This window comes from Chlamydotis macqueenii, chromosome Z (assembly GCF_036417535.1).
Source record: "Chlamydotis macqueenii isolate bChlMac1 chromosome Z, bChlMac1.mat, whole genome shotgun sequence".
NCBI classification, from domain to species: Eukaryota; Metazoa; Chordata; class Aves; order Otidiformes; family Otididae; genus Chlamydotis; species Chlamydotis macqueenii.
In genome coordinates this window covers 41955269-41972806 of record NC_141593.1, presented here as the reverse complement: position 1 = coordinate 41972806, position 17538 = coordinate 41955269, and the positions used below count along the sequence as shown (strand labels likewise).

At 39.3% G+C, this 17538-nt stretch overlaps 1 protein-coding gene across 3 annotated transcripts in view; it reads right to left on the bottom strand.

Annotated features, from left to right (window-relative positions):
- The window catches only part of NTRK2 (neurotrophic receptor tyrosine kinase 2), a 210728-nt gene that overhangs the window by 146986 nt on the left and 46204 nt on the right, over positions 1 to 17538 (bottom strand). For all 3 annotated transcript variants that reach the window (XM_086769955.1, XM_086769956.1, XM_086769957.1), the window contains exons 7-11: positions 16741 to 16873; positions 14963 to 15262; positions 10169 to 10201; positions 5363 to 5463; positions 4056 to 4155 (exon numbers count right to left, since the gene is read on the bottom strand). In XM_086769955.1, coding sequence (XP_086626081.1) covers positions 4056 to 4155; positions 5363 to 5463; positions 10169 to 10201; positions 14963 to 15262; positions 16741 to 16873 — 667 coding nt within the window. The remainder of the gene's footprint in view (positions 1 to 4055; positions 4156 to 5362; positions 5464 to 10168; positions 10202 to 14962; positions 15263 to 16740; positions 16874 to 17538) is intronic.

The following is a 17538-nucleotide window of genomic DNA, read 5'->3' as shown; positions in this document are numbered from 1 at the left end:
CAACTAGTTGTTAATTTACATTTATTTTTCAACAGGGTAGGTAGAATAAAACAGGACTAGAATTATTTTTCCACAAATCCTCTCAAGAAGTCCACAAACCTTCCCCTGCCCTCTCTACTCCAGCCCCCCTGTTATTTTTTGGTTTCATAAGCTGGTTAGATGGAGTCAGAAATACACACAAAATGGTAAGAGCTGTGTTGGCAGCCATCAGTGAATTCCCACCATAATCACTTTCACATCCTCTAGCAAGCAAGCAAGCCAAGGTGTTTCGTAAGAGCAACCCACAAATCTTAATGAATACATTTAAGAAATTAACTGAAGCTTTCACCATTTATGGTGCAGCATCTTGCAAAGGTCTAAAAATCTCACCTCCAGATTCAAGCAACCAAAAGCAGCTTTTCACACAAAGCTGTTATCAGCAGACCCTGTATAAGAAAGTGTTTAAAATGTACACAAACACAGAATTAGGGAGAACTATGTTTCACCAGTTAGTCTGATGAATTTTGTCATGCAAGTCTGGAAGTCTAGCACAACATGAGAGTTTATCCACACAGCAGAAAAAAACAGCATTGGTTTTTTGTACTAACCCTATTTCAAGCCTCCTCCAGCACAGACCACAGACCAATTCTGTACTAATACTGTTCCTGAAGTTAATAATCAGCATCTGCTATTTCCTCTAGCTCTAAAAGACAGAGTGAAAACAAGCAAAGCAAGAATTAAAGCAATTGCCTTGTATGGTGCAACCCAACTTCAACCAGAATCCAGAACATCACAAACAAAATATTTTTGCTTTGTTACTGACAGTGAACGCAAGCTTTACTTGTCCTCCTTATCTGCAAAACCACCCTATTACTACAATTTGGAAGGTTAAAGTGAAATGAACATATCCCAAGCCATCCCCTCATCTTAGATACACAAAATGAAGAGAGAAGCCAAAAGACATTTTTACACAGCTCTTCAACAGATCTTGCTAAGAGATTGATCAGTACTGCCAAAGTACTAGAAGCTCCCGGAGGATCTGGTGCTCCCTGTCATACAAACTGAACTCTTTTCTGCTCAGTACAGTAATGGAAAGAAACCAATGGGGGCACGTGAGCTGTGTGGCAGCCTCTGCAGCTCTTCAGCACATACAGTGTTTCCAGGTACGGGCAGCTCTGATACGGCATAGCTCGGGTACAACTGCCTGCTCCGCATCTCTTTCCAGGGATGCCATCACTGCCAGTTCCACACTCCAACCATACTCAAGCTCTTTAAGTGCAGAAGGACTCAGCAAGGACACAGTCTAAGAAGTGGACAGATGATGCCCATGCAAAAGATGGGATAAACTGGCATTTAAAAATATGAGGCATAAAGCAATGTCTTCCTGAAGCTGCAGTTACCTACTGTGAACCGAAATGGGGTAAAAATTCCATCCCTTACATAGAGACACTTCCTATGGGACGCACAGTGCTGATTGCCTATTTACACACTTCTTTTTTTGATCTTCAGTGGAACACTTTTTTCCATGTACATGGCTACATGAAAAATACCACTGAGTACCAGTTTCGCTGCTCCAGTTACTGAGCGACTATTTTGGTGTTTTCCAAAGTACTTGCTGAAGAAGGGTGGAGAGACATTTAGTGACACTGTGTCTGAGGTAACTGCGTTGTGTTCCCACAACATAACAGAAAAATAAAGCACAGCCTTTCATGCATTTCTGCCTGATGTAACTCAGGAAGGTCCTTCTCATGAATGCAAGAGATAAGTTAATATTTGGGGGAAGATTTGAAAAGAGTATTTTTTAATCTTATTTTATAAATATTTTCTACAGCAATCTGGGTACTTTACTCCCAATTCCCTACTAAGACTGCTTATTAAACCACCAACTATAACACAGTGTCTGTATGCTAACCTGGGACTAATTTTGCTGCTGCTGAATTCAATGGCAAATGACTCAAGGAGTTCACAGGTAGCTGGCTTTTATTCCTTTCATTCAGAATTTACAAGGTACTCATTTTAAATGTATTGTACTGATCAGTACTGACCACAAAAATTTCACTTCACTTTTGCCTTATTTTACTCATGGTCAAATACTCCAGCCTGTTTATCTCCATTTATGAATTCTCAATATATACTTACGCTGCAGGCTTTTCAGAGCAGGTAATATTTTATTATTACTCTGGGCATTACATATTGATTTGGTATTCTAATCTCAGGTTTTTAAATATTGCTTTAATATAAATTCAATAATACTAACGATGATAAATGGAAAGAGTGTTTCTGGGACTTTGGAGAAGTTTGATGTTCACTTCAGGGACAACTGAAGGTCACTCCTTTCTAATGAAATGTTCAAGAGTTATTTGTAGCTCACAGTGACATTTCGCTATTACTACACCTGTGGTCAGTTTTTGAAGAAGTGTACCTGAACTGTGAACTCATTTTACTGATCATGCTAACCATCACTGGTCAAATTTAAACAACAAAATAAACACCGTATATGAGGTTGCTGCCTCTTCATAATTTCATATAGTTATTTCCCCCAAAGTGTAGCCTTCCTGAAATAGGATCTACATAGACAATTCTGCAACAAAAAACTACTAAGGTCAAACTTACTGATCAGGCAAGAGCATTATTTTTGTGAGAAAAGTTGTACCTGAAGTACAAAACTTAGTTTTGAAAAAGCTAACAAGCACTCAGTTCTAAAGCACTAACATCAGACATTTCTCATTGTTGCTCTCACTTAGCTTTCACCTACTTCAGCTCTCTAAACACAATTCAAAAAGCTTCAGACACAAATAAAATTTATGCTGAACTGCTGTTCAGCCACAGACAGTTTTTTCTAGTCTTCGGCCAAAACTCTGCAGCTCTATCCTGCTGTCTCCATGTTGCTATTCAGGGTATTTAACAATGACTGTCCTCTTTTAACGCTACCCCAAAGAGCAGAGACTATGTCATATCAGAAGGAGCTGAGAGAAAAGGTTACCACGCTAGCAAGCGAACCTGCACCACTACATTTCTGCTCTGCTCAAATCTAATTTATTCCAGGAACTCTCCTCTAAACAGAATACAGAAATGCCAAATATACAGTAGATATCTCTGAAAAGAGCACTTGTAAAGAGCAAGTAAGTGTTACAAATATATATGTCATGTGGTACTACGTCATAAACACAGCTGAGCGGAAGAATATGCAGTTAACAGGAGCCTACCAAAAGATTACTTACCACTCTCTCCACAGACTCTCATCTACACATCTTAAGAACAAAAGCTCATCTCCTTTAGCACAAAGCACCTTCTAGTCCTTATAGCAAGACAGCAAGTGTTTATTTTATTTTTCTTTTTTTTAACACAATTTCACCCACATCACCAGATAGATGATATCTGACAGATCACCAGACTGATGATATCAGTAAAATAATACAGTAATGGAGTTGCTGCAGACACCTCCATGTTACACATGCCTCCTTCTGGCTGTAAAATGAATAAATGAATAAATGGAAGGGCTGAGATTTCCCCCTTCCACACGGATATGGACACTTGCACTCTCTCCAGCTGCTGCTTCCCAAGACACAAACAAAAGCTCAAGAAAATGCATGTCAGCCTCAGAATGACAGGATCCACTGCAATTGCACCTTCCACTTTTGTCATTCCTTCCCCTTGAATCTATGACCTCAACGTGACATTGTAGTACGGTCTGAAGTACCTCTTACATACAGCATAGACTCTCGTCAAACTGTTGTAATCAAACGCATATCAGAATAAATTTAATTTCCTATCTTCTTCCTGCCTACACTGACTCAAGTAATATTTTACTCCAGGAAGTGTCCCAGGGGGCTTTGCAGCAGAAGGGAGAGAAATAGGATTTGTCATAAGAAAAAAAGAGAAGTAGAAGTGTTTGCTCCAAAATTCTACACTCTGTCTACATCTCCCTCTTCCCTTACTTACCTGATGAATAAATGAAACACTAGATATGATGGCACTTAATCTAGTTATTTTCACTGCTCTAAGTGCAGAAGCCTATAGTATCAGCTCATACAACCCTCAAAAATTCTGCAAGGTATAAAAAAAACCCTCCTTACCTTTCATCCCAAACTTAGAGTGTCTTCCAAACTTCAGAATAACGAGCATTATTACTAAGCCAGTGCATACCAGTGCTGCAATTCCCACCACAACATACACCTGAAAAAAGAACACACAAACAGATATGCTTGTTTTATTCTAATGAACTACCTTCAGAGACATTCAGTATACATTCAGATTAACCCAGTTAGGTAAAGAGACTCATTTCAACTGGGAAACATTTGCGCTCAGATCAAAGAGTCCAGAAAACAGCCACCTGTTGAGGTTTATTCTATCCTACAGAAAACAGAGATTCAGACACCTCTGAGAACAACTTTTTCAACATCCTACACATTCAAGGCAGGTGACAGGAAGTGACATCGCTCCTTTCCCTTCCAGCAGAGTGGCGTGTTATAAGAAAATATGTAATAAAAGCATGTAGGGAAAAAAAAATTTACTGTGAGGGCAGTTGTACACTGGTATAGGTTGCCCAGAGTAGCTGTGGAGTGTCCATCCCTGGACATAACAAAAGAAGACTGGACACAACCCGGGGCAACCACACTGGCCTTGCTTTAAGCACAGAGGATTTCCAAAGGTCCCTTCCAGCCTCAACCATTCAATGAGTCTGTTATCAGATGAGACAAGACTGTCTGCGGATCCTCCCAAATTTTTAGCACAGCGTCCCAAATCATAGTCTGCTCTCTGATTCACAAACACACTCCACTGCCTGCTGCTTTACCAAGTCATTGATGCAATATCAACCAGGCTGGCCACCCTCTACAGGTTTCCAACAATTCCATTCAGAAGAGCATGAGAAGTGAGGCAGCAAAGGAGGAGGCACATCAATTCAGCTACTTATACTAAAATGTACTGTAAATTATTCGATCAAAAACCTGTATGAAATCATGTCTTAAAAACACACAATTAGAATTTGAAGGTTCATTGCAGCTCATCCTGTCTGTACGGAGGAGTTGACTCCAGGACCGGAATTCAAACAACAAATTACCTTTGTTTTGTAAATAAAGAGTTGCTCTCCTTAGCTAAAGTTAGAGGCATAGTATTAGGCTAAAAAATTAGTTAATTGCTCAGAAAAGCATGAAATAACCAGTAATCTTACCTGGACTTAAAAATGATTCTGTCTTCCAAAAAACGGGGAGAGGGCAAAAGTGGGGAGCATTGATTTTATTTCCTCTTCTGTGATCACACACAGTAATGGCTCTGGTTTATTAGTAGCTCTAGGTCCTATTACAATCTCTGTAGTTTTTTTGAGTTGTACAGGCAGAAAGTCCGCCAAGATTATAGACCAGGAAACAATGTATATACTTACAGTGATGCTATCTTCATTCTCTTTGTTGGAAACATCCGTAGAAGTGATTTGATTACTGTTATTTGTGGTGTCTCCAAGATCATTAGGCGTGGTTTCGTACTCTAAGGAAAAGAAAAAAGGTTGCTTTTATAATTTCGTAACCTTAGAGGGGAAAGGGTTATCTTTATTATTTCTGCTCTGTAAGATGGTAAGGCCACTAACAACTCTCAGGACTCTGAGCTCTTTGGAAACAACACATAATTGCTAATGTAGCTGGAACATTTTGGGGGGGATTGCTGTGGCAGAAAATTGAACAAATGTGTTGCGATTGATGAAGCTGAAAAGAGAAGGGATCTACACCATAATGTGTATCTCTATTGGAAAAACTAGATTTAAATAAGAATTCCATCCGTAAAGCTATTTTTATGTGCTTCTGACTTCCCATTAAAAATGAAAGACTGCCCTCTACACTGAACTTCTGCAGCCTTGTTTTCAGCCAAATATAGGACAGTCTTAGAAATTAGCTTGGGGACTTCTGTTTATCTGAGAACAACTTGGCAGATGGTTTTTTAGCTAGTTTATTACTATCAAATGTGAAATAGCTGTTTTTCTTTGTTTAAAAATAATAAAAAATACAATCTAGCATAATAAACGGCCATATAGTTAAATCTCTAAAAAATTAAGTGCCTGAGATGCTATGAAGAAATTTGATTTATCAAAATAATTTCACTGACAAGTCTGCAGGGATGAATCCAGAACCACCAAAAAGAATGAACACGGCTTAATTATTTAGAATTATTTTAAAATGAAACATGGATATTTGCAGTCCAAGATTTCTGGTCAAATTATTCAAATAAGATAAAAAGAGTTAAATGATATATATAAAATTAGATAAATGTGCATTAAAATGAAATAAAAAAATGAATATATTTTATTACTACATCTGGAAATATACATACCATTTCAATTTTATGACTGTAATGTGTGCAGATGAAAGAAACAAACAAGGGCAATAACTGCATCTATTACAAAATGCACCTCCAGCATTGTAATTTAAATTTGCAATTAACTGCATATTTCTTTACATCTTTCAGTTAAAATCAGTGTCGTAAAACTACAGATGAAATGTTAACTGTGAATCTGAAAAACCAGAGCACAGAGACACAGCTCTCACTAACTACAGAGGCAGGAACTCTTCTGACAGCAGAGCTGCTGCTGAGCAAGGACAGGGACAGCCTCTGCCTCAGTGGAATTTATCTTATCTCCCAAGGCCATTCTGGAGAGCTCAGCTAGCAACAAGCTTCACTGGGCTTTTGATCTTCATGCATGCACGAACACATTTGCTTTCTGCAAAGCACTTGGCAGGGTGCAGATTTTCTGGTACATGAAGCTATGCAGCTACCTCGGGCACCACTGCTACAGTCGGTACAGTCAGGTTGTCTAATCAGCTCACACAGTCTACACCATGAATGCCAAGGGTAGGAGTCTTTCAAGCCAAAATACATAATAAGTATACAGAGCTTTAATGAGAAACAACATTTAATTTCCCGGTCTTTTGCTGTTTCAGTTCTCCGACTCAGCACTGCATCCCTATGCCTATAGCTTCCTGTGCAGCAAGGTTAGAAGAGCGGCAAGCAATCGGCACCCCTTACTCCGGGCAGCACAAACCTGCCTGAATGGCTCACCTCTGCACGCAGCCTGGACGCTTGGCCACAGCAAAGGAGGAGACTTCTGTTTCATACATTTGCAGGCAGAGCCCGCTTTATAACAAGTATTTCAGCCCACAAGACTGGGTTTCCTTTACAATTAGCTGGGAAAACCTTCACAAAGATAGTTTTGACCAAACCTGTATTTATGATAGCTTTATAAGACCAATATATAAAATAAACACTAAGGACCTTCGCTGCTCTAGCTCTGTAATACAAACTTTGAAGAGGGAGAGGGAAATTCTTTGTTCTTAATTTCACCTGTAAATAGCAGTGGGCAAAAGCCAATGCTATTTGCAGTTCTGTTTATGCTCACGTCTCTACTGAGCGACTGGATATCACACTCTGAAGAACTACACAGAGTACTTCAGGTCTGGCCTGTGAATCCTCTGAAAGCACTTTCATATTAAAACAGGCAAGAGCTAAAGTAGGCCACGTCAGTATGCTGGTGTAGTGCTGCCATTCCCTACTGTATAACTGTGAAGCACTTGCATTTGAACTAGTGCCAGATCTTCAAAGCCTCTTGAAGCGGGTGAGCCAGGCAAGGAAAACACGTGCAACAGCTCTTCAGCCAAAATCAGGCGATTCTGAGTTAAACAAATTCCTGTTCATTTCACTATGAAATCCTGACACAGACACCAAGCACTCTGATACAGAGACAGGGTCACGCCTGTTGACTCACGCTATGTGGAACTCTTATCGCTTCAGGGCCAGGTTCTCCAGTGCTGCATACCTCACGCAGCCACCTGTGACTACGCCAACTGCTGTGAATTGCCACTGAGATTGGGCAGCACTTTGCAGCCGTTTTACGAACAAGGTGCATCGCAGCTGGTATACAGACAAGAGCATGGTCACACCAGCACGGGGCCCCCTGGCTGCCCCACTCCTGGCTGGGGTGGTGGGACAGGCCTGGCTGCCAGGCCCTGCCCTGATGGACCACCATGAAGAGCCCCCGGCCCTCTGCTGCCCTGACACTCGTGGGGAAGTACCCTGCAGCTCCCATTAACCCTACCTGTAGCCAACGGACTGACAGACACGGAGCTAGACCCAGTGCCTAGAAGGATCAAACTCTCTGCCGTTGCCTTTACCCTTTACACTACATATATTCACAACGTGATCAGCATGGGACTCTGAAAAATGCATTTTAAAGGGAAGCCTGTGGAAGTGGAGGGCGGGGGTGGGGGTGGGAGGTGGCAATGCTTTAAATCTTCCTTCCAATATAATCTAAATTGTGGACAAACAGGTCAGCACAGAAATCAAGCGGTCTGAAGAAAAACTCATGAAAACCACTCAGTCTCTCAGAGGAGCTCATCCCAGGGTTCCCAAGCTCAGCCACGCAGGCAGCGGTTCTTCGAAGAAGCGTAACAATTCCTAGACTTTCCAGCCAGCCTCCTTTATTCACCTCACTAACTGGACTTGTGAATTTGGAATAATTAGAGAAACACTCTGGAATACAAAGTGTTTCTCAAAGCAAGTACTGAGTCACTGAAACAAAGATCAAAGACAAAGTTTCAAATAGCAGAAAGAACAGCCAGGCATAAAATGGAAGGCTGCTTTCATGAGGACTAGGCCTTGCAGGCTGTGTTCCACCAGCGCAGCTTCAAGCACACACCTTATAGGGGTCTCCCAGTACCTACAGGGGGCTTATAAGAAAAACAGGGAGTAGCTTTTTAGCAGGGCCTGTTGTGATAGGACTAGGGTTAATGGTTTTAAAAAAGAAATAGGTAGATTTAGGCTGGATATAAGGAAGACATTTTTCACAATGAGAGCGGCTGAACACTGGAACAGGTTGCCCAGAGAGGTGGTTTATGGCCCATCCCTGGAAACATTCAAGGCCAGGTTGGTCGGGGCTCTGAGCAACCTGATCTGGTTGGAGGTGTCCCTGCTCCTTGCAGGGGGGTTGGACTAGATGACCTTTAAAGGTCCCTTCCAACCCTAACCATTCTATGATTCTATTATCCTATCTCAGCACAAACCCACGCAAGGCAATGGAAGCACAGCACTCACATGGTTAAAGCCAAACACAGGCATCAGGACCTTGACAAACAGATCAGAATCAAAATCTTCATGCATACAGCTTATATAATACAACACATGTAAAAAATTGTGCAAACCATCATCACCTTCCCACCCGCCAACTCCCCCAAAAAAAAATCTGGAAAGAGAGGGAGGGGAAGCTATCCTTTAGTATCTCTAAGCACTTAAAGCCAAATTGATGCTTCAATTGCACATTTGCTAAAGTTTAATGACATGGAATGTGGAATGAAATCAAAGCAATAACATTTAAATCAGCTTAAGGAAAATTGAGTCACAGGCCATTCCATCCAAATAAAAAGTACTTCAAGCAGGATCCAGTTTCTGCTGGAAGCTAAAGAGTGTTTGGGTATGTTAGTTTGGATGGACTTTCCTACTCACCAGAAGTATTATGTAAAACTAGCCAGTGGCTTTTCATTCTGCAGCTTTGATTCTAGTGCACACTGGCTTTCACTAGGTACAGACCAAAACATTTCGCCTAACTGAAAAACTAATGTGAACACTGTCATCAAATCTTCTGGCACGCACTCAGATATCACTGAGTTGATGGTCTGCTTATGCAAGAGAGATTAAGGGAAGGTACAAATGAGCGGACAGAGCAAAATAAATTGCCTACAGGAAAACTTACTTATGCCAACCTCATTTTTAAGTGGGATTTAGGGGTACATTTTTGGAAGCAACATAAGTGTAGAATCATCCTTGAAAAAATAAATTAAGTTATATAAGGAGAAATCACAAACTCTATTCCCTCCAAGAAATGTCTCCAAAAGGTTCACAAAATCTCATGCCTGTGAGCTACTTCAGACAGCTGTCATCCTGCAGGATCAACTGCAACCATTCATAGCAGTGTATTTATGCTTCTCCTAATATGATTTAAAAGCAGCAGAGGAAGTAAAACGTCATATTGCCCTCATGTATCTTAAATAATGTAAGGCAAAAGAAGAACCAAAAATACAAAGTACCTTTTAGAACTGTGTTATAGTATGTACCATTTCAATTTAACAGAGCCTGACATTCAATCTTTTAATGGTTTCAGTTCCTTCATTTTTATCATTAAAAGAAAAGAAAAAGGAAATCAAATATATACCATAAACGTCTGGATCCACAATTGGGCCACTACCTGTACATGGAGAAGAGAAAAAAAAAAGAAAAAGCCTTTGTAAATAGATTGCAAATGCTAGAAGAATAAGAGTTTCTTTAGAAATTTTTTTAAGAGTTGATATGTTATTTGCGATAGCAATGATCAGTACCTACACAAATGCAGAGCAACATCAATACATTGCAGTACCTGTTTATCAGATCACATTTACAACCATTTCAGAGATATCCCAAAGGTTAATATTAACCTTCACTGGAAGCAGACTCCAGTGAGCATTAACAATCACTGAGTTTTACCTGGTCAAAATTTTTTGCTATCAAATCACTGTGAGGGCAAACTGGTTTAGCTGTGAGCTAGGAAGTTAAGGGCAAGAGGTAGCAATGACCTAAGCAGCACCACTACATTTGCTCTGTAAAAGGATGCTTCCGAGAAGCCAGCTGCGCAGCTGATACACAGACAGAACTCTTACGAAAAGAGTCAGATGTCTTGGAAGCCAGCCTTTACACAAGCAAATGGATACCCGTCTAGACTACACTTTTCTAAATTTTACTAGTTCCAGTTTGCAGCTTTTTCTAATTACGCTACATATGTAAGGCTGAGCACATATGTGAGTACATTGCACAGAAAACCCACTGAAATTAGCGTACTATTAGACTATTCACGCTTTGAAAGTTACTTGTGTCATATTTCAACATACTTGTTCATTCTGGTCTATCATGTATTTATAGCATAGCTTAGGTAGTAGGCTCCTAATCATCTCCTCCATATTTTTACACTTCTGTTGGTTTGGAAATAAAATTAACAAATAGTTAAAATTTCTAAAGATGAATCAAACTTCAAAAAGCATAATTCTGTTTCTAGTACTATACAGTAAATCCATAGCAGTGGCATTACACCAGCATAAAGCCACTGTGAAGTATGACCAGAACACCATTGCTTCTGCTTATGTCAACAGCATGAGATGAAAATACTAAACAGAGTTGCAACCTATTTGCAAAATGGCAGCAGATAATGAGATTTATTTTAAAATGCATTTGAAGATATTCTGGTATCCAGAGATATAGGATAATAGATCCCATAAGAACCATCATGTCAATGTGCAGAAATAAGTAACCAGTGAAGAAAGGATGTACTATCTGTCCTCAAGCAACTTCTGACCAGAGTTTTCTATCCATAAAAGTTCATGGATTCAGTTTTTCAAGTATAAAGCATCCATCTGCTGAAAAACAGTATTTCTAATTTACCTTCTGTAATCTGAAGGGAAAAAAAAAAAAATTCCCAGACTTTTCATTCTGATTTACATGGCAACATTTTTGATACTGTTTACTGGAACTGGGATAAAGTAATCAGATTCGTTTAACCCCCTTAGTCCTGCCAGGGATATAAACTAGGAGGTCATCAACTCCATTCAAATACCTTTTATATAACTAAACATTTCAAATAAAGTTGCAAAAACCAAGATGCTGGATGAAACACATATTTCTATTTAGTATTCCCTACATAAAAACCTATCAACTCAATCACCAAAATATCCGCTGAAGCTTTAACATTAAACTTCACCACAGCAATTTTGCACATTTACACACAATTATTTTCAAGGCAACAACTGCATTGTTGTTTTGGTCTCTTTAAAGCAGGTTGTTGTGTAAATAAACTATTAAGAGACTTATCCTACTCACTCATCTTTATAAACTACATCAACTACATATGGTTTGCTTGCTTCGTTCTTTATAAAGTTGACATTTTCAAAATAAAGCAGCAGCGAAAGACTCGATCCAAAAACATACTTCTGCAAAACAGCCACATGCTGTTATGCCACACAAGCAAGATGCTACTTCTAAGGCGTATTTAACGTATTCTTTTACTTTAACAAGATACTACATGACTTGGATTCCTTCAGCTGAATGTTAGAGTAGAGAGCTGCTAGATGAACAAGCTTAATTAAAAATACTTACTATTGGTAAAAATCTCTCCCACATTCATTAGCTGGTTTAGATCAACTATGAGAATAGCCTCCAGAGTAAAACATGAACATTTCTTGCTTACTATTTGCTGCAGTGTAGTTTCAAATAATCAAGTCACCCTCTCTAAGAACAGCTTCACAGGAATCCAAGAACATTTGTACATCAAAGCTAGTTAAAAATTTAGCTAACAGAATATGAAATTTAGTCTTCCAGGCCTTCGTATTTAAAACAAAGTCTTAATTTACAACATCAACTGTGTTAACATTAACTAAATCCGAATCCCACTGTGGTACATGCTTTTTACTCCTTTACACCTGCATCCTCAACCCATCAAAAATGCTCTGCAAGTTGTTTGATTGTATCTTAGCAAAAATCATATCTTCATCATGTTTGATGCAACTTTGAAAGTGCAGTATTACACTGCTGATGACAGAATATGCTTCAGACTTTGTTGTATTTAATTTAGATAGACATATGGATTATAGGTGAAGGATTTTTTTTAATTTTCTTTTGTTTTTACCTTCAGAGCATTTGCCCGTAAGTGATGCAATAACCAGAGAATCAGTTTAAAGCTCAGTGAGTATACCCCACCCCATGAAACATCAGGGCTGGTATTTAATTCAGTCATGAAAGCATGGAAATGAAGATAATACCAGGGCGTGGGCCTTAATCTTTATGCTTCATTGTACAATATCTGGGCCAAAAGAAGAAACTACACAGTAACGACAGCACTGAAGAAGCCTTTTAAGGGTTTGAGAAAGCCTGACAGTGCTTTAAATAGTAATAGTTTAAAACGAAAATTGTAATACAATGCACAGAGGATTCTATTTTTTTAACATTTGTTTTTATGCCAGCTTCAGTGGAGGAGACAACAATGTTGTGACACTTTCAAAAGCTCAGTGCCATTATTCTTACAGGAAAAACATAAAAACAATATTGAGGAGGATAAGTAGATCAGCAATTTCCCCTGTTGTTAATTTTGAAGACCAGTTTGGTGCCATCCACTATGCATGAATTGATTTCTAATGCAGTTACATCCTGTCTATACATAGTCCATTTTCCTCTACACTCTTTTTGTGAAGCTTAATCCACCACAGAATTTGGGAAATGCTTAAAGAACACAGCACAGATTATCTTGTGACATTTACATTCCTTGTGAGTATAAAGAGCATGGACCAAATAAATAATGCTAGCTTTCTAATTTGGAGGATACCTACAGCTCTATTTACTGATTTAAAATGTCACAATTGGGAAATTTTCAGTATACAGAGGAGAAGCATAAAGGAAAAACAGAATAGCAAAAGGGATTTGGATCAAAGACAAAAAAAATACAAATTCACCTAAATGTATCAGAGGAACTGTTATTCTATAAAGGAAATAAAGTCAGGTTTGTATTAAATAATCAGGGTGTAAGAGAACTTCCATTGTACATAGAATATCTATGAGGTGAACTGTTTTACTGAACCGTTATAATGCAGTATTAGAGGATGCCAGTAGCTGAAACCATGGCATGTTCCTCCAATGAGTCTATTTAAGGCAGAACTTCAGAGAAAAAAAAAGAGAAGAGCACTAAGGACAGCAGGAGTAAACAAAGCCTGGTTGTATCAGCTCTTCACCTTCTTCTTCTAAGGGTGGGAAAGTAAAAGAGCTGTCACGTCTCTACCAACAGCAGACTGAGCTGATAGGGAAAAACGTTAAATGCAGACTATATTTTTCCTGTCTGTAGCCTGCAATGTAGGAGAGGGAATTTAAATATCCACTTTTTTTTTTCTTAATGCCAGATAACATTAGCACTGCACATTGCTGTTTTCAAAAAAGAATGTGGCTATTTATATCCCATGGCTAAAAAGCCAAAGGTACACACATGCTCATATTTTCAGATATGACTGTGCAATTATTTGTGCCAAAACATGCCTTTATTTCCAGTCCAGCTGTGCAAGGTTCACTCAAGAGTTTTTTTCACATACAGCAATATGCTTACATGTATGCCTCCTTACTCTTACAGCCACTTCACATATAGTTTTGAAGAGGTAGGAAAAGATCAAACCATGGTGAACATCAATCACTTACAGGAGTTCCCGCAGTCCAATGAGTTACTCCACCTTGAACTTGCTTACATAGCATCTAGGAGGGCTGAGGCAGAGCCTTTAGAGCAACTGAAGATGCATATATTTAACAGCACACATTTTGAGTATGGATGTTTCTAGGCATGTAGGTGTCCAATCTCCACCAAAACGAATGGAAATTGGACATCTAAATGCCAAGGAGGATCTGAGACTTCCCCCATCCTGCCTCTGGGTTACTTGTCTTCTCTCCAGCTCCCTCTGGTGTTCTAAACAACATGGTATCATCAACTCACCAGACTGCACTTATCGATTTTGCAACAAGGTATGAGATGGTAGACAGGCATCTCCTACACTGGAGGTACACTAGGCTACACTGCCTAGTTGTATTCATATGCAGTGCAGAAAACTTACAGAGTGGCTGAACTGGCACTCAGTGCTTCCCAGGATCACAACTGAGGCTAGAGAAAACATTTCAGAAAGAGCAACCTTTTACTAGCTTTAGCTGGCACTGAGGATGGTTACTCAAAGGGAAGATTTACAGAGCACTAGCATGGCCTCTTTTGACAAGCAATAAACAAAAAGAAAATGCTCAAGAAAAACATTATTTTATAATTAATCTTGAAGACATTAATTCAGACACAAAAAAAAAGCATATAAAAAGTTTCCTCGAAAAGAGTTAAATTGACCAGGAGCACTGTCTCCGTAGCCTCATCAATTTGCAACTGCTAACATAAAAGAAAAAATATACTCACCATCTCCAGGTACTGACATGAAATGAGCATCAACTCGTTTTTCATCCTCTCCATACTCATTCTTTGCCAGTAAGGTATAAGCACCATTATTCAGGTGGGTAGGATTGTCCAGCTGAAGGCAGCCATGGTATTCACTTTGATTGATAACATGTATTTTAGTACAGATGTACTCAGACTCGTTCAGTATAGCCCCTTCATAGAACCACTGCAATGTGGGCTTAGGGTTCCCTTTCACAGTGAATGGAATACACCAGTGGTGGTCCGGGGTTGGAGATTCAATAAATGTGATATTTGGTGCAACTACATTGGAAAAAAGAATGAAGAACATCAGAATATTCTGAACATATCTTTCCTCCCTTCCCTCCCTCCCCCTAAAGTTTTCAGACAAGTAGTTTTCATTCAACAGTACAAAAGTATGTTATTAGTAGGAACAACACCTATTTGGAGGATACTCACACAGGAACCCACCTCCTCTGCCTAGGGTACTACGCTCACAACTGAAACAAAGCAATTCTTTAGAAAGAAACAAAACAAACTAGTTTCAGGCAAAGACTGAACACCTGTTAAAACACTTAAACTCTGTAAGGTGTGCTAAGTTCAGTTACTGGATCGCTGAAAAGGAGGAGAGAGACATTTCAGCTTTACTCTGCTGAAAAAGTGGGGCAGAGGAGTGCTGAATGAACACAACAGTTATTGAAAATATTTAAAAGGTGGCCAAAAGTAAGTTGTACTGGCAATATACTCAACTAGGAATCCAAACTTTCAGATTATTTTCTTCACAGAATCAAAGCCAGAACAGGTGACTTAATTCCCTGGATTCTTGTGTCAGGGAGAGACAATTTTCTACTATACATTTTCTCATTCTTTGTTCAAAACCTGCTAAATGTCTCAAGTTTACAGACTTGTTCTATTTCCCTCAGGAGATTATTCCAACACTTTGCCCATTATTTCACCATTGGGAAATTTTCCTTGATATTTATTCTTAACTGCATCCAATTTAATCTAGTTGTACTCCCTTTTATCACTCATAACAGTGCCAAGCTCAGAATCTCATTTACACTGTTCAAACATTTCTAGTTTATGTCCCTTCCCATAGCTATTACATATCCAATTTCAACCTACAAACCTACATCTACAGTGATTTTTCTAGTTTCCTCTGTCATGAGCACATGCTGAACAAAGTTTGCCATCTACAAAGCGTTCCATTCTCATCTTCAATTAAACAGAGGGTTGCAACCTGCGAAAACATGCTGTCTAGTTCACATAAAATGAATTCAGGCTGGAGCTTAGATCTAAGAAGCCAGTACCTCTACATTACATGTCCCTGCCCCTTCCTTGGCCCTGACAGATAAGTTATTCAAAGTCATGACAAATAAATTTACATCTGGCAGTACAAATATTGCAAGTGTGTTATTTTTTCAATAAAGCAGTTGTCAATTTAGATAATAAGAACTTAAACATGTGTAGTCTTTCACTAATTAATTCTACAAGCCTTTTGATGCATTTACACTTCTTAATTCCTAAGATAGTGTGTATGTACACGCACACCATTACAAACCTTCCCATACTGACAGTGCCACTGAGAATTTTGGGTTTCAGTCCTTTACTTACAGATCATTCTAACTGGAAGATAAAGCATTTAGAAATACATTAGACAGTTCACATGCCTTAATGGTTTTTGCTTCAACAACCTGGGTGTCCCAAAAATATTTATACCCAAACCAGTTGCTGCCAATGCAGTTTAGCCTCAGGAGCTGTAGGAAGGCCTGTGTACGTACAGAATACCGTGAGCTCAGCAGAGGCTTGGTCCTCTCCCACAATGTTCTCTGCTACGCAGGAAATCCACAGTCCGCTGTCCATGGATGAAACGTTCTTTATGGTTAGTGAGGCAGGGTTCTTACTTGTGTCACTCTACAAGTGATCAGAAAAACATGTATGTGTCAACTGCAGTATAAAGAACAAGGGGGAGGGAGGGAATAATTGGCCACAGCTGAATGGTATTTTTCATTTTCTGTTCCTTTTAGCTGTATCAGTCCACAATTAATCAAAGCCTTACTTTAGTGTCTTATCCACAGACACAAAACACGTAGAGAACCAATTGTAACTGTGACTGGCAGTGGATTCAAAGCTCCAAAACTCCTGCTACAAACACTGCACTCAACCATTTTTCTGTCCTGTCACTTTAAGTTTCTGCCTTTTTTATAAACACTTCCTTCCCTCTACACAAATGTTTTTTTCTCTACCCATACCCTCGCTCATCCCTCTCTTCCACTTCATGACTGATTTCTACGGTCTACCTCTGCTCCTCTTGAACATTTTCTTCCCTCCTATATTCTGTTCAGTCCTCACTTTACTCTTCCTTTTGTCTCTTACCTTTACACTTAGGCTTGACATCTCTTCCACTGCTGCCTTCTGAGCTCTACCGTACCTTGACAACACTGTGTCTTCTCCCTCCTCCTTAGCCAAATTTCTCTTGAAAGCTGCTTCTTCTCACTAAACCTTCTATGAGAAATTACACACCTTCTACTACCTCAGCTACTGCTCAAGTACAGTTTCACAGTGTTTACGCACAGGCT